The sequence below is a fragment of the Pseudophryne corroboree genome, chromosome 12 (genome assembly GCF_028390025.1).
Source record: "Pseudophryne corroboree isolate aPseCor3 chromosome 12, aPseCor3.hap2, whole genome shotgun sequence".
In the NCBI taxonomy this organism is placed as follows: domain Eukaryota; kingdom Metazoa; phylum Chordata; class Amphibia; order Anura; family Myobatrachidae; genus Pseudophryne; species Pseudophryne corroboree.
This window is the reverse complement of record NC_086455.1, coordinates 26,154,786-26,176,712: the sequence shown is the minus strand read 5'-3', so window position 1 is coordinate 26,176,712 and position 21,927 is coordinate 26,154,786. Positions and strand designations below refer to the sequence as shown.

The 21,927-nt window shown below is 48.4% G+C and overlaps 1 protein-coding gene across 2 annotated transcripts in view; it reads left to right on the top strand.

Moving 5' to 3' along the window:
- Positions 1 to 21,927, top strand: part of MTHFD1 (methylenetetrahydrofolate dehydrogenase, cyclohydrolase and formyltetrahydrofolate synthetase 1) — a 168,981-nt gene that overhangs the window by 96,012 nt on the left and 51,042 nt on the right. For both annotated transcript variants that reach the window (XM_063947235.1, XM_063947236.1), the window contains one exon: positions 17,742 to 17,818. In XM_063947235.1, coding sequence (XP_063803305.1) covers positions 17,742 to 17,818 — 77 coding nt within the window. The remainder of the gene's footprint in view (positions 1 to 17,741; positions 17,819 to 21,927) is intronic.

Here is a 21,927-nt window from a genome sequence, read left to right as displayed (position 1 = left end):
GTGAAAACACAACACTGTTTGTGGTAAACCACTGGGCTCTAACACCGCAGTGGATTATTCAGAGAAAAGGGGTAAACAGATACAAGTTATACACTACAGGCTAACAAGGAAATCTAAAGAGAATAATGGCTACAGAGAATATACATACGTGAGAATGTTTCGCAAGCGCAACCTGGACCAGTTCTCAGCTATCAGGTAGAAAGCCTTCAGAGTCTTGTGTGACCAAGCCTGCTGCAAGCTCTATTTATTCACTTCATCCAAAACAATACAATGGTCACTGTAATCCCTTTGTCTATTGGACACAGAGATGTACCTTTTCATTATGGGAGAGGTCATAGGTTGATTTGAAAAGGTGGGCTATGTCTTTCTCAGCTGCTCTTGTGGGTGGCCTCCTCTGGATTCCCCCCGCATACTTAATATAATGTAAAAACAGTTAATGTTCATATTCTACTTCTGTACATAACTATACGCAGGAGCAAGCGATCCTTTCCTAACTAACACCAGAATGTTACCCTTAAAATACCCTACAGCAGGATACTAGACATCACCTTCCAACCTTTATCTGACCCTATCATGCAAAGACGAATCTCTCTGTCCAGGAACTGTTTAAACTAATGTTACTCGCTGTCATGGTCTAGGGGAACAATATCTACAAAATGCACTATTTGGGTTAATTATGTAATGTTCTGATTACACGCTACGCGTTCACAAACTCCGCCGTAATTGCACATATCATGCGCACGAGTCGCCGGAGCGTCTCTTACGCAACTTGCGGATGTGTGCACGCACGGGGGACTGGGTGCATGAGCAGCGTGCACATGCATGAGGGGTTAGTACAAGGGATATGTATAACAATATTTCTCTAACGTCGTATGTGGATGCTGGGGACTCCGTAAGGACCATGGGGATTAGCGGCTCCGCAGGAGACTGGGCACAACTAAAGAAAGCTTTAGGACTACCTGGTGAGCACTGGCTCCTCCCACTAAGACCCTCTTCCAGACCTCAGTTAGATTCTTGTGCCTGGCTGAGCTGGATGCACACTAGGGGCTCTCCAGAGCTCCTAGAAAGAAAGTATATTTTAGGTTTTTTATTTTACAGTGAGATCTGCTGGCAACAGACTCACTGCAGCGAGGGACTAAGGGGAGAAGAAGCGAACCTACCTAACTGGTGGTAGCTTGGGCTTCTTAGGCTACTGGACACCATTAGCTCCAGAGGGATCGACCGCATGGAACCAGCCATTGATGTTCGGTCCCGGAGCCGCGCCGCCGGCCCCCTTACAGAGCCAGAAGCAAGAAGAGTCCGGAAAATCGGCGGCAGAAGACATCAGTCTTCACCAAGGTAGCGCACAGCACTGCAGCTGTGCGCCATTGCTCCTCATACACACTTCACACTCCGGTCACTGAGGGTGCAGGGCGCTGGGGGGGGCGCCCTGAGCAGCAATAAAAACACCTTGGCTGGCAAATATATCACAATATATAGCCCCAGAGGCTATATATGTGATAAATACCCCTGCCAGAATCCATAAAAAAGCGGGAGAAAAGTCCGAAAAAGGGGCGGGGCTATCTCCCTCAGCACATTGGCGCCATTTTCTCTTCACAGTGCAGCTGGAAGACGGCTCCCCAGGCTCTCCCCTGTAGTTTTCAGGCTCAAAGGGTTAAAAAGAGAGGGGGGGCACTAAATTTAGGCGCAATATTGTTTATACAAGCAGCTATTGGGGGAAAAATCACTCAGTTATAGTGTTAATCCCTGCATTATATAGCGCTCTGGTGTGTGCTGGCATACTCTCTCTCTGTCTCCCCAAAGGACTTTGTGGGGTCCTGTCCTCAGTCAGAGCATTCCCTGTGTGTGTGCTGTGTGTCGGTACGGCTGTGTCGACATGTGGGATGAGGAAGGTTACGTGGAGGCGGAGCAGAGGCCGATAAATGGGATGTCGCCCCATGTGGGGCCGACACCAGAGTGGATGGATAGGTGGAATGTATTAACCGACAATGTCAACTCCTTACATAGAAGGCTGGATGACGTATAACAGCGGTGGGACAGCCGGCTTCTCAGCCCGCGCCTGCCCAGGCGTCTCAAAGGCCATCAGGGGCTCAAAAAAGCGCCCGTTAACTCAGATGGCAGACACAGATGTCGACACGGAGTCTGACTCCAGTGTCGACGAGGTTGAGACATATACACAATCCACTAGGAACATCCGTTACATGATCTCGGCAATGAAAAATGTGTTACGCATTTCTAACATGAACCCAAGTACCACATAAATGGGGTTTTATTTTTGGGGAGAAAAAGCAGCCAGTGTTTTGTTCCCCCATCAGATGAATGAATGAAGTGTGTAAAGTAGCGTGGGTTCCCCCGATAAGAAACTGGTAATTTCTAATAAGTTACTGATGGCGTACCCTTTCCCGCCAGAGGATAGGTCACGTTGGGAGATATCCCTTAGGGTGGATAAGGCGCTCACACGTTTGTCAAAAAGGTGGCACTGCCGTCTTAGGATATGGCCACCTTGAAGGAGCCTGCTGATAAAAAGCAGGAGGCTATCCTGAAGTCTGTATATACACACTCAGGTTATATACTGAGACTTGCAATTGCCTCAGTATAAATAGTGCTGCTGCAGCGTGGTCTGATACCCAGTCAGATAATATTAAAACTCTAAGACAGGGATAATAGTTTGCTAACATAGAGCATATTAAAGATATAATATAGTCTTAGATATAAAGGATGCACAGAGGGATATTTGCCGGCTGGCATCCAGAATTAATGCAATGTCCATTCTGCCAGGAGGGTATTAGAAACCCGGCAGTGGACAGGTGATGCTGCCTATAAAAGGCACATGGAGATTCTGCCTTATAAGGGTGAGGAATTGTTTGGGGATGGTCTCTGGGACCTCGTATCCACAGCAACAGCTGGGAAGAAAAAATTTTACCTCAGGTTTTCTCACAGCCTAAGAAAGCACTGTATTTTCAGGTACAGTCCTTTCGGCTTCAGAAAAGCAAGCGGGTCAAAGGCGCTTCCTTTCTGCACAGAGACAAGGGAAGAAGGAAAAAGTTGCACCAGCAGCCAGTTCCCAGGATCAAAAATCTTCCCCAGCTTCCTCTGAGTCCACCGCATGACGTTGGGGCTCCACTGGTGGAGACAGGTGCGGTAGGGGCGCGTCTCGGGAACTTCAGGGACCAGTGGGCTTGCCCACAGGTGGATCCCTAGGTTCTGCAAATAGTATCACAGGGATACAGGCTGGAGTTCGAGGCGACTCCCCCTCGCCGTTACCTCACATCAGCCTTGCCTGCTGCCCTCGGAGAAAGGTAATACTGGCGGCAATTCACAAGCTGTACTTCCAGCAGGTGAAATCAAGGTACCCCTCCTTCAACAAGGCCGGGGTTACTATTCCAAAATGTTGTGGTACCGAAACCAGACTGTTCGGTGAGACCCATTCTAAAATTGAATGCCTTGAACACTTATATACGAAGGTTCAAGTTCAAAATGGAATCGCTCAGGGCGATTATTGCAAGCCTGGAGAATTTCATGGTATCGCTGGACATCAAGGATGCTTACCTGCATGTCCCTATTTACCCTCTTCACCAGGAGTACCTCAAAATTGTGGTACAGGATTGTCATTACCAATTCCAGACGTTGCCGTTGGTCTGTCCCCGGCACAGAGGTATTTACCAAGGTAATGGCCGAAATAATTATCCCGTACTTGGACGATCTCCTTATAAAGGCGAGGTCCAGGGAGCAGTTGTTCGGCGGAGTAGCACTATCTCGGGAAGTGCTACAACAGCACGGCTGTATTCTGAATATTCCAAAGTCGCAGTTGGTTCCTACGACGCGTCTACTGTTCCTGGGTATGGTTCTGGACACAGAACAGGATAAAAAGGGTTTCTCCCGGAGGAGAAGTCCAAGGAGTTGTCGTCTCTAGACAGAGACCTCCTAATACGTATACAGGTGTCGGTGCATCAATGCACGCGAGCCCTGGGAAGGATGGTAGCTTCTTACAAAGAAATTCCATTCACCAGGTCCCATGCAAGGATTTTCCAGTGGGATCTGTTGGACAAGTGGTCCGGGTCGCATCTTCAGATGCATCGGCGGATAACCCTGTCTCCAAGGGCCAGGGTGTCGCTGTTGTGGTGGCTGCAGAGTGCTCATCTTTTAGGGGGCCGCAGATTCGGCATACAGGACTGGGTCCTGGTGACCACGGATGCCAGCCTTCAAGGCTGGGGGGCAGTCACACAGGGAAGAAACTTCCAAGGCTATGGAAAAGTCAGGAGACTTCCATACACATAAATATTTTGGAACTAAGGGCCATTTACAATGCCCTAAGTCAGGCTAGACCCCTGCTTCAACACCGGCCGGTGCTGATCCAGTCAGACAACATCACGGCGGTCGCTCATGTAAACCGACAGGGCGGCACAAGAAGCAGGATGGCGATAGCAGAAGCCACAAGGATTCTCCGATGGGCGGAAAATCATGTGTTAGCACTGTCGGCAGTGTTCATTCCCGGAGTGGACAACAGAAGCAGACTTTCTCAGAAGACACGACCTCCACCCGGGAGAGTGGGGACTTCATCCAGAAGTTTTCCAAATGATTGTACACCGTTGGGAAAGGCCACAGGTGGACATGATGGTGTCCCGCCTCAACAAAAAGCTACAAAGATATTGCGCCAGGTCAAGGGACCCTCAGGAGATAGCTGTGGACGCTCTGGTAACACCGTGGGTATACCAGTCGGTGTATGTGTTCCCTTCTCTGCCTCTCTTACCCAGGGTAATGAGAATAATAAGAAGGAGAGGAGTAAGAACTATGCTCATTGTTCCGGGTTGGCCAAGAAAGCTTGGCAACCAGAACTCCAAGAAATGATCTCAGAGGACCCATGGCCTCTGCCGCTCAGACAGTACCTGCTGCAGCAGGGGGCCTGTCTGTTCCAAGACGTACCACGGCTGTGTTTGACGGCATGGCGGTTGAACGCCGGATCCTGAAGGAAAAGGGTATTCCTGAGGAAGTTATCCCTACGCTATTTAAAGCTAGGAAAGAAGTGAACGCAAACCATTATCACCGTATATGGTGGAAATATGTTGCGTGCTGTGAGGCCAGGAAGGCCCCAAAGGAGAAATTTCAGCTAGGTCGATTTCTGCACTTCCTACAGTCAGAGGTGACTATGGGCCTAAAATTGGGTTCCATGAAGGTCCAGATTTCGGCTCTATCGATTTTCTTCCAAAATAGAACTGGCTTCACTGCCTGAAGTTCGAACTTTTGTTAAGGGAGTGCTGCATAGTCAGCCCCGTTTGTGCCTCCAGTGGCACCGTGGGATCTCAACGTAGTGTTGGATTTCCTAAAGTCGCATTGAGTTGAGCCACTTAAATCCGTGGAGCTACAATACCTCACGTGGAAAGTGGTCATGCTGTGGGCCTTGGCGTCGGCCAGGCATGTATCAGAATTGGCGGTTTTGTCATGCAAAAGCCCTTATCTGTATTTTATATGGATAAGGTGGAATTGAGGACTCGTTCCCAATTCCTTCCTAAGGTGGTATAAGTTTTTCATGTGAACCAACCTATTGTGGTGCCTGCGGCTACTTGGGACTTGGAGGATTCCAAGTTTTCTGGACGTAGTCAGGGCCCTGAAAAATATGTTTCCAGGACGGCTGGAGTCAGAAAGACTGACTCGCTATTTATCCTGTATGCACCCAACAAGCTGGGTGCTCCTGCTTCTAAGCAGACTATTGCTCGCTGGATCTGTAGCACGATTCAACTTGCACATTCTGCGGCTGAACTGCCGCACCCTAAATCTGTAAAAGCCCATTCCACGAGGAAAGTGGGCTCTTCTTGGGCGGCTGCCCGAGGGGTCTCGGCTTTACAAATTTGCCGAGCTGTTACTTGGTCGGGGTCAAACACTCTTGCAAGAGTCTACAAGTTTGATACCCTGGCTGAGGAGGACCTAGAGTTTGCTCATTCGGTGCTGCAGAGTCATCCGCACTCTCCCGCCCGTTTGGGAGCTTTGGTATAATCCCCGTGGTCCTTACGGAGTCCCCAGCATCCACTTAGGACGTTAGAGAAAATAAGATTTTACTCACCGGTAAATCTATTTCTCGTAGTCCGTAGTGGATGCTGGGCGCCCATCCCAAGTGCGGTTTGTCTGCAATACTTGTATATAGTTATTGCCTAACTAAAGGGTTATTGTTGAGCCATCTGTTGAGAGGCTCAGTTGTTATCATACTGTTAACTGGGTATAGTATCACGAGTTATACGGTGTGATTGGTGTGGCTGGTATGAGTCTTACCCGGGATTCAAAATCCTTCCTATTTGTGTCAGCTCTTCCGGGCACAGTATCCTAACTGAGGTCTGGAGGAGGGTCTTAGTGGGAGGAGCCAGTGCACACCAGGTAGTCCTAAAGCTTTCTTTAGTTGTGCCCAGTCTCCTGCGGAGCCGCTAATCCCTATGGTCCTTACGGAGTCCCCAGCATCCACTACGGACTACGAGAAATAGATTTACCGGTGAGTAAAATCTTATTTTTTCGACTTTGACAGTGGGTATACACGAGCGACGGGGATTCGTTCCCACATCGGACCGAATCCCGGTCAGCCCTTGATTGTGTGTACACACTGGGGTGATGCTAATGAAGGTCGGGACAAACCTGTTCCATCCTTCATTAGCATGATACAGGACGCTAGCGACAACGCTTGGTTTTATGTGCAGCACATAGAACCAAGCGTCCATCGCCAGCGTCCGCAGGGGTGCGCAATCCCCCGTACACACTGAGCGATGTAGGTAATATGTCGTTACGAAACGGCCTATTGTGCCGACATCGCTATAGTGTGTACCCAGCTTTACACACCTAACAAATGCCTTCATCAGACCAGCCAACTTCTCTTTAACTTGTGATGTCACAGAAGTAAGTGAACAGTGCCTGCCTGCAACTGTCTGTTTAAAATATTTATTTTTTTATTTTAAATTAAATAAAAGTGGGTTTCTTGTTTTTTTTTGTTTTTGTTTTTTTTTTACATTTTATTGACCACGAAAGACAAATGAGACCATTTTTCAAGCATCCTGAGAATGCTCTGAGTGGCTACCTACCTGGTATAAAATAAAGTCCAGGGTAGTTCTCTCACTCACTGGCACAAACAGAAGGATCCCCCCAATTACAGTCTCCATTCAGGGTAGAGGATGTATCAAACTTATCACTTATATTTTCCTATCCGATTGTTTTATATCAAGATTGAATGCAATTAGCTCCGTTTTTTTTCCACCTAGACGAAAAAACTGAGCTGTTCGCTATTTTTAGGGCGAATGGGGATTCGCCCTATGCCATAGCGACGTTTTTTCACCTAGGTGAAAAAGCGGCAGGGTCGAAAAACACATGGATCTGCGAATCCATGTGTTTTCTGGCGAAATGCGGGCCATTTTCACAGATTTTGAGGCATTTATCACAAATGTCTTTTCAATTTAAAAACGAGGTGAAAAGGCATTCAAAACGGATGGAAATGGCCACAGTTGAATACTTTGGGGGGCGAATTCATTAGCTCCGAAACAATCTGAGCTAATTGAATACCCCCTTATTCTTGTGTGGTAGTGTGACGGCAAATTGCATTACTGACACATGTTCAGAGTGTGGCTTGAGGGATCCGCCCACACCGGCGGGCGAGAAAAAGGAGGTGGTACCACACCTAATGGCTGCTGCAGAGTGAAGACAGTCCAGGTGGGACTTTGCAGTCCAGGGGTGGCTGATGCCTGTGTATCCAGTCCAAGTGGGATTGTGTACTACCCTGGTGCAACAAAGCCCAAGTGGAAGTGGTACTCGGTAGGAGCAGGGCTGAGACTTTGTGTGATAAGCCAGAGGCCAGGCAAGGTCAGGCTAACTATATTTGAAAGACTTTGAGAGATGTTATGTTTGCAGATTAGCTGCCCAAGGTTAGTCAGGGGCGAAGAAGCGAGTTCGTGCCCTGAGTGGGTGCTAGGTATTATTTTCTGTTCACTTGTGTTGTACCATTTAAGCTAAAAGTAAAGAACCATTCCGTTTACCTGAAAAGCTGTTTTGACCCCTGTTTTAGCACCTAGACGTTGCACAAATTCACCCCTCTACCGAGCTAATTACTCCACGTCATCACACTTGGTATCAAGTGGCAGAATATTTATACATGGCATACATGTTCACAACTTAAGTGTCATATTTACATAAGTGTCTCAGTATCTGCGTTTCTCTTTGTAGATTAAACCGTGTATAAGTGAAATAGCGCTGTTCACGTCCTCTTGGATACAATTGTCGTTCTTTAAGCCTTTGGCAGTCTGCCAGTTCTAGTCTGACGTCCCTGCTAGTGTTACTTCCAGTGTATGTCGCCCATATGAAGTCCCCGTGTCTGATTCACTCTAGACAGTATATTGTTTCTCTCAGAGTCAGAGATTACTCACCGATGTTTATTTCTCTTATATGAAATGATGTGGTTTATAGTCACGTCTTTGTGCCTACATGCTCTGAGCTTCCATTTGATTATGTGGTGTTCCCGCTGGTTCATTTCTCTATCAGAAGCCAAATTCACACATTAATACTGTATACCACTGATTTGTGATGGTTGATCTAATCTGTTAATATAGAGTTCTCTTATGAACTGCACATCTGTTTACATCAGTGATTGTATTTCCATAGTGGACCAGTGTTTGTGTATCTGTCATCATATGTATAACACAGATTCAATCCCCATTCTGTTTAGGCTGCATAAATGAGTTTTGGTTAATTAGACCAGCTACTTGTGTTTATTTCTTCTAATATCAATGTAATTATATCCTCATTAGGTCAGATATATTAAATACAATTACACAGGGTACACTCTGCTCAGCTGCTTCTGCTGGTGGGTACTGGGAGCGGGGTGCACAGTGCCGGTTGTAATGAGGTGGGAGTGTTGCACGGTGCTGGCTGTACGGAGGTGGGAGTGTTGCACGGTGCTGGCTGTACGTAGGTGCACAGTGCCGGTTGTAATGAGGTGGGCGTGTTGCACAGTGCTGGCTGTACGGAGGTGGGAGTGTTGCACGCTGCTGGTTGTAGTAGGTGCACAGTGCCGGTTGTAATGAGGTGGGCGTGTTGCACGGTGCTGGCTGTACGGAGGTGGGAGTGTTGCACGGTGCTGGCTGTACGTAGGTGCACAGTGCCGGTTGTAATGAGGTGGGCGTGTTGCACGGTGCTGGCTGTACGGAGGTGGGAGTGTTGCACTGTGCTGGCTGTACGTAGGTGCACAGTGCCGGTTGTAATGAGGTGGGAGTGTTGCACGGTGCTGGCTGTACGTAGGTGCACAGTGCCGGTTGTAATGAGGTGGGAGTGTTGCACAGTGCTGGCTGTACGGAGGTGGGAGTGTTGCACGGTGCTGGCTGTACGTAGGTGCACAGTGCCGGTTGTAATGAGGTGGGCGTGTTGCACGGTGCTGGCTGTACGGAGGTGCACAGTGCCGGTTGTAATGAGGTGGGAGTGTTGCACGGTGCTGGCTGTACGGAGGTGCACAGTGCCGGTTGTAATGAGGTGGGAGTGTTGCACGGTGCTGGCTGTACGGAGGTGCACAGTGCCGGTTGTAATGAGGTGGGAGTGTGGCACAGTGCTGGCTGTACGGAGGTGCACAGTGCCGGTTGTAATGAGGTGGGAGTGTTGCACGGTGCTGGCTGTATGGAGGTGCAGAGTGCCGGTTGTAATAAGCTGGGCATGTTGCACAGCGCTGGCTGTACGGAGGTGCACAGTGCTGGCTGTACGGAGGTGCACAGTGCCGGATGTAAAGAGGTGGGAGTGGGGCACAGTGCTGGCTGTACGGCGGTGCACAGTGCCGGTTGTAATGAGGTAGGAGTGTTGCACGGTGCTGGCTGTACGGAGGTGCACAGTGCCGGTTGTAATGAGGTGGGAGTGTGGCACAGTGCTGGCTGTACGGAGGTGCACAGTGCCGGTTGTAATGAGGTGGGAGTGTTGCACGGTGCTGGCTGTACGGAGGTGCACAGTGCCGGTTGTAATAAGGTGGGCGTGTTGCACAGCGCTGGCTGTACGGAGGTGCACAGTGCTGGCTGTACGGAGGTGCACAGTGCCGGATGTAAAGAGGTGGGAGTGGGGCACAGTGCTGGCTGTACGGCGGTGCACAGTGCCTGTTGTAATGAGGTGGGAGTGTTGCACAGTGCTGGCTGATAGATGTGGCTGCTGCTGTCTTTCCCTCTGCAGAAGTGGTTGCCGCCAGGGCACAGCTCTCTGCATCAGGAGCAGCATATGACCAGAGTGTGTCTCCCTGGCACTGCCACTCTGTTCTAGGGTGGTGGGATCCCACACCACTGACAGAGTGCCCATTCTAGTGGTGCCTGGTGTGGGAAGCAGAGAGGCAGCAGCAGTAGTGGTACTGGCAGCTCTCCCAGGCACTGTCAGAGGTGATGGTGAGAAAAGAAGGTGGACACTGCCGGACAGTGTGCACAGTGTCCACCTAGTTCTAGTTCAGTTTGGGGGACAGTTCCCCGCACCTGAACCATTAGTTGAGAAGAATGGAACAGGTTTGATTTTCCCAACTAGTTGACCCAACCATATGTTGGCAGTTTTTCAGCCATATGGAACCATCGTGAGTTCCATCTGATTCAGAATACCGTGCTAAATGTGTCTTCTCTAGGATCTTACTACGCCGGCATCCACACCTACCTCTTCCCCATAGCAGCAATCTCCTGATGTGAATAACCGCCACTTTACTCTAAATTGTGTTAGCAGGAAAACCAGTAAAGGGGTTAAACAACATCCTCCGTGGGACCAATTGGACGCCCGCTGCTGTCTATTTTATGGATTTTGCAGCTTTGTTCTTATAATGAAAGTAACTGTGCATTATATACATGTGACAACACCCATCTTGTTTTCTGGGGGCTATTAGGACTTCCCGCAGTATGGGGCAGAGACTGAGCAGTCACTACTGAGTGAACGGCCGCTGCCAGTTAGCGATTAGATTCTGTGTGAAATCACTGGGGTGGGAAGCAGATGGCAGATTTGGCTTTTTTAATTTTGTTGTTTTACCCAGGGAGCTGGATTTCTGTCATTTGGGCTTATAAATAGCACAAGCAGGAGGTTTGTTAAGAAAGAAGCCAGTTTCTGATTTGCATGCTATGAGAAGACCAATTATACTGATAGCAAACGAGTGTCAGCTTCTGATGAATATTTGATCGTTATTAAATGTGTGAACGCAGGATTGATATCTGTCCGCGGAGCTGAATCTCTATGGATTTCCTAAATGGAAGGGTCTAGAAGCTTCTAATCTGCTTCCTTTTAGCAAAACAAAACATTAAAGCCGTTATTTGTGCACTAATTGCGCATAGTACACCCACTGATTTGTACCTTTTTAACATAATTAGAGGAACACTAAGCCTAAAATGCCGTTAGCTATTTGGAGCAGTGCAGAGCTAAATATATTTGCGATAATAGATTAGTGGCACTTTGATATGCAGCTAAATCCCGGGATTTCTATGTATGAAAGCATATGACCCGGGCTAAGTCCCGGATACACTACCCTTCTCCTGCCCAGGGTCACGGATGAGCATGGCGGTAGCTATCCAGACCAAGTTCTGAAAAGATATGCTTTTTTGGAGCTTGCTACACAGGAATATGACTGCAGTCCCTACTGACAATGAGGTAGACTGCGATCTGCAGTGGTTTCGCCTTTCTGTGCGATCTCCAGCATTCGGCTGTTACATAGCGGTGATATATATATAACATTATGCAAGAACTATACTTTCTGCATACATTTATGAATTATTAAATCACTGCGTAGTATTGATACAGACTGCTGGATTGGATTTTCTCAGTGCTATGGAAACTGAACCTTTCTCTTACGTCCTAGAGGATGCTGGGGACTCCGTAAGGACCATGGGGTATAGACGGCTCCGCAGGAGACATGGGCACTGTAAATCTTTAGAATGGGTGTGCACTGGCTCCTTCCTCTATGCCCCTCCTCCAGACCTTAGTTAGTTCCTGTGCCCAGTGGAGACTGGATGCACTGCAGGGGGAGCTCTCCTGAGTTTCTCTGAAAAAGCTTTTGTTAGGTTTATTATTTTCAGGGACCACTGCTGGCAACAGGCTCCCTGCTTCGTGGGACTGAGGGGAGAGAAGCAGACCTACTTCTTAAGAGTTCAAGGGCTCTGCTTCTTGGGCTACTGGACACCATTCGCTCCAGAGGGAGTCGGAACACACGTCTCACCTTGGAGTTCGTCCCAGAGCCGCGCCGCCGTCCTCCTCACAGAGCCGGAAGATAGAAGCTGGGTGAGTATAAGAAGAAAGAAGACTTCAAAGGCGGCAGAAGACTTCAGATCTTCATGAGGTAACGCGCAGTGGTAACGCTACGCGCCATTGTTCCCAGCTCACACACAGGCACCACAGTAAGGGTGCAGGGCGCAGGGGGGGGGGCGCCCTGGGCAGCATTAATATACCTCACATAACACTGGCTAAGTACATATATACGCTATAAAGTATACATATTTCCGAATCCCCTGCCAGTGTAAAGATTTAGAGCGGGAACGAAGCCCGCCGTCGGGTGGCGGAGCTTGTTTCCTCCAGCACTAACCAGCGCCATTTTTTCTCCTCATACAGAGAAGCGGCCCCAGACTCTCCCCTGCTGTTAGTTAATACAAAGGGACAAAACGAGAGGGGCACATTTATTTGGCGCAAAATATGTGGGGGGAACATTTATTTGGCGCAAAATATGTGGTGTTTTACAATTGTAATAAAAAGCGCTGACAGACTGGGGTTTTTTCTCTCAGTAAACAGTGGCGCTGGGTGTGTGCTGGCATTCTCTCTCTCTCTCTCTCTCTCTCTCTCTCTCTCTCTCCTCTCTCTCTCTCTCTCTCTCTCTCTCTCTCTCTCTCTCTCCTAAGGGCCTTATGGTGGGTCAGTCTTCATAATATTAGGTATCCCTGTGTGTGTGGGGATGTCAGTACGTCCGTGTCGACATGTCTGAGGTGGAAGGCTCATCTAGGGAGGAGGCAGAGCGGATGATTGTGGTGTCTCCGTCGGCGCCGCCGACACCTGATTGGATGAATATGTGGAATGTTTTAAATGCTAAGGTGACTTTATCACAAAGTTTGGACAATGCTGAGTCCAAGGATTAAAGCAGGAAGCCAATCCATAGCTTTTACTGTGTCACAGGGCCCTTCGGGGTTGCAGAAACGTCCCTTTTCACAGGTAGTAGACACCGATACCGACACGGATTCTGACTCCTGTGTCGACGGTGATGATGCTAACTGGCACCCAAGGGTGGCCAAGTGTATTCAATATATGATTGTAACAATTAAAGATGTTTTGCATATCACTGAGGACCTCTCTGTCTCTGACACGAGGGTCGGCATGTTTAAGGGAAAGACTCCTGAGGTAACTTTTCCCCCATCTCACGAGCTGATCGCCCTGTTTGAAAAAGCTTGGGAAACTCCAGATAAGAAACTGCAGATTCTCAAGAAAATATTATGGCGTAACCTTTCCACTCCCAGGACAGGTTACGGTGGGAATCCTCACCCACGGTGGACAAGGCATTTACACGCTTGTAGAAAAAGGGTGGCGTTACCTTCCCCTGATACGGCAGTCCTTAAGAGTCCTGCTGATCGCAGACAGGAATCTACCTTAAAATCAATTTATACGATACGGGTGCCCTACTAAGGCCGGCAGTAGCGTCGGCATGGGTGGGTAACGCAGTTGCAGCGTGGGCAGATAACTGGTCATCTGTCATTGACACCCTAGATAAAGATACCTTTTTGGTGACCTTGGGTCACATTAAAGAAGCAGCATAATATACTGTATGAGAGAAGCTGCGAGTGATATTGGGCGGTTGAGTTCAAGAGCCAATGTCATGGAGTTTTCTGTTAGACGGTCCCTGTGGACCTGCCAAGGGACAGGTATACTGTCTTAAAAAAAAAAAGACTTTACCCTACAAAAGTGAAGTTTTATTTGGGGAGGGCCTCGCGGATCGGGTTACACAGCGACCACGGGTAAATCTACTCTTCTGCCTTATGTATCCCAGGGATGCGAATTAGAATTCGAAGATGTGCCTCCTCACCGATTTTTAAAATCGGTCCTGCCAGTTTCCTCCTCAGAGAGGGAAACAGTGACAGCTGCCATACAGAAACTGTATCATCAGTAAGTGATTATCAAGGTTCTCCTTCTACAGGGGAAGGGGTTTTATTCAAGCCTTTTTTGTGGTCCCGAAACCGGATGGCTCGGTCAGGCCCATTCTGAATCTAAAATCTCTGAACCGATGTCTGAAAAGGTTCAAATTCGAGATGGAATCTCTCCGGCCAGTGATCTCCAGCCGGGAAGGGGAGTTTTTTTAATGGTGGCACTAGACATGAAGGATGCATACCTTCATGTCCCCATTTATCCTCCTCATCAGGCGTACCTGAGATTCGCTGTACAGGATTGTTATTCCCACGTGCGTCAAGTTAATGGCGGACATGATGGTACTCCTGCGCAAGCAAGACGTCACATTTATTCCATACTTGGACAATCTCCTGGTAAAGGCGAGTTCAAGGGAAAAATTGTTACAAAGCGTATCTCTCTCCCTGAGAATACTACAACAACACGGCGGAATACTTATTCTACCAACGTCACAGTTGGTTCCAAACTCGACTGCCGTTTTCAGACATGATTCTGGACACACAAAAACAAAAGGTCTTTCTCCCAGAGGAAAAAGCCCAAGTACTCCAGAACATGGTCAGAGACAAAATGAGTGTCCGTTTCATCAATGCACTCATGTATTAAGAAATATGGTGGCGGCCTACGAGGCCATTCCACACGGACTTTTCAGTGGGACCTTCTGGATAAATGGTCAGGGTCCCACCTGCACATGCATCGGAGCATGTGTCTCTCTCTCTCTCTCCTCTCTCTCTCTCTCTCTCCTCTCTCTCCTCTCTCTCTCTCTATCTCTCTCTCTCTCTCTGTCCTCTCTCTTTCTCTCTCTTTCTCTCTCTCCTCTTATCTCTCTTCTCCTCTCTCTCTCTCGCTCTCTCTCTCTCTCTCTCTCTCTCTCTCTCTCTCTCTCTCTCTCTCTCCTGTGGTGGTGGCTCCAGAGTGCGCACCTCTAGAGGGTCGCAGGTTTGGTGTTCAAAATTGGGTTCTTGTGACCACGGACGCGAGCCTCCGAGGATGGGGAGCAGTCACACAGGAGAACAATGTTCAGAAAATATGGTCCGGCCAAGAGGCTTACCTACACATCAGTGTGCTGAAATTGAGGGCCATTTGCAACAGCCTCAAACTAGCGGAGAATTTCTTCACAACCTGCCTCTTCTGATCTAGTCAGACAACCGTCGCGGCAGTGACGCAGGGGAACCGCCAGGGCGGGACAAAAAGCAGAGCAGAAATGGCAGAAGCCACCAGGATTCTTCGCTGGGCGAAAAATCATGTAAGCGCTCTGTCGGAGGTCTTCATTACAGAGGACACAATCTCCATCTAGGAGAGTGGGGACTTCATCAGGAAGTCTTTACAGTGGTGACAAGTCGTTGAGGACCTACACATATAGACATGAGGGCATCACGCCTTAACAGGAAGATTCGGACGTATGTTCCAGGTCGAGGGATCCTCAGGCAGCGGCGGTGGACGCCCTGGTGGACACCGTGGGTGTTCAGTCGGTCTATGTGATCCCTCCACTTCCTCTCATCTCAAATATTGAGAATCATAAGACGAACAAGAGTGCAGACGATACTCATTGTTCCAGATTGGCCTCGAAAGGCCGGGGTATGCAGATCTTCAGGGACTGCTCTCAGAAGATCGTGGCCCCTTCCTCACAGGGAGAACCTGCTACTACAGGGGCCGTATGTGTTCCAAAACTTACCGCGGTTACGTTTGATGGCATGGCGGTTGAACACAAATCCTAGGTTAAAAAAAAAAAAGGGTATTCCAGAGGAGGTCATTCCTACTCTTATTAAAGTTAGAAAATATGTTACAGTGAAACACTATCACCGTATCTGGAGAAAATATGTGTCTTGGTGTGAAGCCAAGAATGTTCCTACTGAGGATTCCACTAGGACGTTTGCTCCTTTTTCTACAGACAGGAGTGGATATGGGCCTAAAGTTAGGCTCAATTATGGTGCAGATCTCTGCCTTATCCATATTCTTTCAGAAGGAATTGGCTTCTCTCACAGAAGTCCAGACTTTGGTAAAAAGAGCGTTACACATCCACCCTTTTTTTGTGCTCCAGTGGCACCATGCGACCTTAACGTGGTGTTAAGATTCCGTAAGTCACACTGGTTGGAACTGCTTCAAACGGTTGAATTGAAGTTTCCTCCTTGGAAAGTGGTCATGTTATGTCCTTGACATCTGCGAGGTGGGTGTCCGAGTTGGCGGCCTTGTCTTTTTCAAGAGCCCCTATCTGATTTTCCATGCGGATCGAGCAGAGTTGAGGTCTCGTCCTCAATTTCGTCCAAAAGTGGTTTCGTCATTTCATATGAACCAACCTATTGTGGTGCCTGTGGCTACGGGATCCTTGGAGAATTCCGAGTCCCTTGAGGTAGTCAGGGCCTTAAAGATTTTATTAGCCAGAACGGCTACTGTTAGGAAAACATGCACTGTTTGTCCTGTATACAGCCAACAAGGTTAGCATTCATGCATCTAAGCAGACTATTGCTCGCTGGATCTGTAACACGATTCAGCAGGCTCATTCTACGGCTGGTTTGCCGGTACCAAATTCAGTAAAGGCCCATTCCACTAGGAAGGTGGGCTCTTCTTGGGCGGATGCCCGAGGCGTCTCGGCATTACAACTTTGCCGAGCAGCTACTTGGTTGGGGTCAAACACTTTTGCTAAAGTGCTACAAGTTGATACCCTGGCTGATGAGGACCTCGTGTTTGCTCAGTCGGTGCTGCAGAGTCATCCGCACTCTCCCGCCCGTTCTGGAGCTTTGTTATAAACCCTATGGTCCTTACGGAGTCCCCAGCATCCTCTAGGACGTAAGAGAAAATAAGATTTTAAACCTACCGGTAAATCTTTTTCTCCTAGTCCGTAGAGGATGCTGGGCGCCCGTCCCAGTGCGGAAACATTCTGCAAGACTTGTATATATTTATTGCATACGTAAGGGTTAAGTTACAGTTGAGATCGGCCTATGGCTGATGCTGTTTTGTTCATACTGTTAACTGGTTATTGTATACCACGTTGTACGGTGTGTATGGTGTGGGCTGGTGTGTATCTCGCCCTTAGATAACAAAATCCTTTTCCTCGTACTGTCAGTCTCCTCTGGGCACAGTCCTAACTGAGGTCTGGAGGAGGGGCATAGAGGGAGGAGCCAGTGCACACCCATTCTAAAGCTTTACAGTGCCCATGTCTCCTGCAGAGCTGTCTATACCCCATGGTCCTTACGGAGTCCCCAGCATCCTCTACGGACTAGGAGAAAAAGATTTACCGGTAGGTTTAAAATCTTATTTTTTTCTTGCTTGAAGAACATTAAGGGGAAGTATGTACTAAGGCTCGGCGAGTGATAAAGTGAAGAAAAATAAAGTACCAGCCAATCTGTTCCTAACTGCCATGTTACAGGAGCACTTTGGTTGGTAGTTTATCTCTCCACTTTATCACCACCCAAGGCTTAGTATAGCTGCACCAATTGCTGTTGTAGCTGAAATAAACATCATTTTGTTTTTCTATAAAAGTAGCTCTAACTTTAGTTGAACTTTGCATGCATGAGAGAGAATTCACAAGAAACACGGGGGTGATTTGCTAACATGATTCGTAGATCTGATTATGTGAATGTGGTGTGAAGAGTGTATCTCTGTCTGATATTTAATGTTTTGTTCCCTCCTAGTAATGGACACAAACGATCGATTCCTACGGAAAATTACAATTGGCCAATCCCCAACAGAGAAGGGCTTTACCCGAACGGTAATTTGTCAGTGATGTATTTTCTGCAGTGTAGACAGCACCTAACTAGGGTCATCTGGTGTACATTTATCTGGATAGTGAGTACAATTAGGGTTTGTTTTTGAGAAGTTATAGGGGAGATCTATCACGCCTTCAGAGAATTAAAGTGGAGGCGTTTCCCATAGCAACCAATCGGCTTCTAGCTGAAATCTTATAGAATATACCGGATAAGTTATAGCTAGAATCTAATTGACTGCTGTGGGCAACATTTCCACTTCTCATTAAAAGGTTTAGTAAATCTCCCACATAGTCCAGAGAACCCATGTCTCTGCACCTGAACAAGCACGGTCTCTGTTTGGTGGGGGGAATTCAGTTAGCCGCAGGGTTTACCCCACCGCTAACTGATCGTGCTGCCCAATTAAGTTGGCTGCATGAACCCCACGTGCTAATCCCCAGAGGCAGGAGTTCTTCATGTTCCTTACAGGAGCTGCAAGGATAAATCTGCTTTAAATGTTCCCTTCTGCATTTAGCGCACAGGGAAACCCATTTTCTCTAACGTCCTAGTGGATGCTGGGGACTCCGTCAGGACCATGGGGAATAGCGGGCTCCGCAGGAGACAGGGCACATCTAAAAAGCTCTTTAGGTCACATGGTGTGTACTGGCTCCTCCCCCTATGACCCTCCTCCAGGCTTCAGTTAGGTTTCTGTGCCCGGCCGAGTAGGGTGCAACCTGGATGGCTCTCTTATAGAGCTGTTTAGAAAAGTCTTTTTTAGGTTTAAACTAATCAGTGATTCCTGCTGGCGACAGGATCACTGCAACGTGGGACTTAGGGGAGAGACTTGCAACTCACCTGCGTGCAGGAGGATTGAAGTCTTAGGCTACTGGACACTGAGCTCCAGAGGGAGTCGGAACACAGGTCAGCCTGGGGTTCGTCCCGGAGCCGCGCCGCCGATCCCCCTTACAGACGCTGAAGACGGCGGAGACGGAGGTCCGGTGACAGGCGGCAGAAGGCTTCTCAGTCTTCATAGAGGTAGCGCACAGCACTGCAGCTGTGCGCCATTGCTGTCACACAGATCACTGACACAGTCACGGAGGGTGCAGGGCGCTGCTGGGGGCGCCCTGGGCAGCAATATAAATACCTAATTTGGCAAAAGAAATACACCACATATAGCCATTAAGGCTATATGTATGTATTTTAACCCAGGCCAGTATTAAAAAACCGGGAGGAAAAGCCCGCCGAGAAAGGGGCGGAGCTTATTCTCCTCAGCACACAGCGCCATTTTCCCTCACAGAAAGGCTGAGGGGAAGGCTCCCATGCTCTCCCCTGCACTGCACTACAGAAACAGGGTTAAAACAGAGAGGGGGGGCAATGATTTGGCGATATAAATATATATTAAATGCTATAAGGGAGGAACACTTATATAAAGGTTGTCCCTGTATAATTATAGCATTTTGGTGTGTGCTGGCAAACTCTCCCTCTGTCTCCCCAAAGGGCTAGTGGGTCCTGTCCTCTATCAGAGCATTCCCTGTGTGTGTGCTGTAGGTCGGTACGTGTGTGTCGACATGTATGAGGAAAATGTTGGTGAGGAGACGGAGCAAATTGCCTGTAATAGTGATGTCACTCTCTAGGGAGTCGACACCGGAATGGATGGCTTACTTATGGAATTACGTGATAATGTCAACACCCTGCAAGCCGGTTGACGACATGAGACAGCCGGCGGACAAATTAGTATTGGTCCAGGCGTCTCAGACACCGTCAGGGGCTTGTAAAAACGCCCATTTACCTCAGTCGGTCGACAGACACTGACACGGACACTGACCCCAGTGTCGACGGTGAAGAAACAAACGTATTTTTCCTTTAGGGCCACAAGTTACATGTTAAGGGCAATGAAGGAGGTGTTACATATTTCTGATACCACAAGTACCACAAATAAGGGTATTTTGTAGGGTGGGAATAAACTACTTGTAGTTTTGCCTGAATCAGATAAATTAAATGAAGTGTGTGATGATACGTGGGGTTCCTCCGATAGAAAGTTATGGGCGGTATACCCTTTCCCGCCAGAAGTAAGGGCGAGTTGGAAAACACACCTTAGGGTGGATAAGGCGCTCACACGCTTGTAAAAACATGGCGTTACCGTCTCCAGATACGGCCGCCTCAAGGAGCCAGCTGATAGGATGCTGGAAAATATCATAACAGTATATACACACATACTGGTGTTATACTACGACCAGCAATCGCCTCAGCATGGATGTGCAGCGCTGAGGGGGCTTGGTCGGATTTCCTGACTGAAAATTTGGATACCCTTGACAGGGACAAGTTTTTATTTACTATAGAGCATTTTAAGGATGCATTTCTATATATGCGTGATGCGCAGAGGCATATATTGTATTCTGGCATCAAGAGTAAATGTGATGTACATATCTGCCAGACGAAGACACGACAGTGGTCAGGTGAGGCAGATTACAGACGGCATATGGAAGTATTGCCGTATAAAGGGGCGGTCCATTGGACCTGGTGGCCATGGCAACAGCTGAAAAATCCACCTTTTGTTACCCCGAGTCACATATCGGCAAGAAAGGACAGTCTTTTCAGTCTCAGTCCTTTCGTCCCCATACGGGCAGGCGGGCAAAGGCCAGTCATATCTGCCCAGGGGTAGAGGAAAGGGAAGAAGACTGCAGCAAGCAGCCCATTCCCAGGAACAGAAGCCCCTCACAGCTTCTGCCAAGTCCGCAGCATAACGCTGGGGCCGTACAAGCGGACTCAGGTGCGGTAGGGGGTCATCTCAAGAGTTTCAGCACGCAGTGGGCTCACTCGCAAGGGAACTCCGGGATCCTACATGTAGTATCCCAGGTGTACATTAGAAATTCGAGACGTCTTCCCCTCACACAATTCACAGGCTGTATTCCCAGCAGGTGATAATCAAAGTACCCCTTTTACAGAAGGGGGTAGTATTCCACACTATATTGTGGTACTGAAGCCAACCGGCTCGGTGAGATCTGAAATATTTGAACACTTACATACAAGCGTTCAAATCAAGATGGAGTCACTCGGAGCAGTGATAGCGAACCAGGAAGAAGGGGACGATATGGTGTCACTGGATATCAGGGACGCTTACCTACAGGTCCAAATTTGCCCTTCTCACCAAGGGTACTTCAGGTTCCTGGTACAGAACTGTCACTATCAGTTCAGACGCTGCCGTTTGGATTGTCCACGGCGCCCCGGGTCTTTACCAAGGTAATGGCCGGAATGATGAATTTTCTTAAAAGAAACATGGACGCTTTCCTGATAAGGGCAAGGTCCAGAGAACAGTTGGAGGTCGGAGTAGCACTATCTTAAGTAGTGCTACTACAGCACGAGTGGATTCTAAATATTCCAAAATCGCAGCTTTTTCCGACGACACGTCTACTGTTCCTAGGGATGATTCTGGACACAGTCCAGAAAAACGTGTTTCTCCCAGTGGAGAAAGCCAGGGAGTTATCCGAGATAATCGGGATCCTCCTAAAACCAGGAAATGTGTCAGTGCATCATTGCACAAGAGTCCTGGTAAAAATGGTGGCTTATTACGAAGCAATTCCATTCGGCAGATTTCCCGCAAGAACTCTTCAATGGGATCTGCTGGACAAATGGTCCGGATCGCATCTTCAGATGCATCAGCGGATAACCCTATATCCAAGGACAAGGGTGTCTCTCCTGTGGTGATTACAGAGTGCGCATCTTCTAGAGGGCCGCAGATTCGGCATTCAGGATTGGATGCCGGTGACCACGGAGGCCAGCCTGAGAGGCTGGGGAACAGTCACACAGGGAAAAAATTTCCAGGGAAGTGTGATTAAGTCTGGAGAATTCTCTCCGCATAAATAAGCTTAGAGAAAATATATAATGCTCCAAACTTAGCAAGACCTCTGCTTCAAGGTCAGCCGGTATTGATCCAGTGGGATAACATCACGGCAGTCGCCCACGTAAACAGAAAGGGCGGCACAAGAAGCAGGAGGGCAGTGTCAAAACTGCAAGGATTTTTCGCTAGGCGGAAAATCATGTGATAGCACTGTCAGCAGTGTTCTTTCCGGGAGTGGACGACTGGGAAGCAGACTTCCTCAGCAGGCATGACCTCCACCCGGGAGAGTGGAAACTT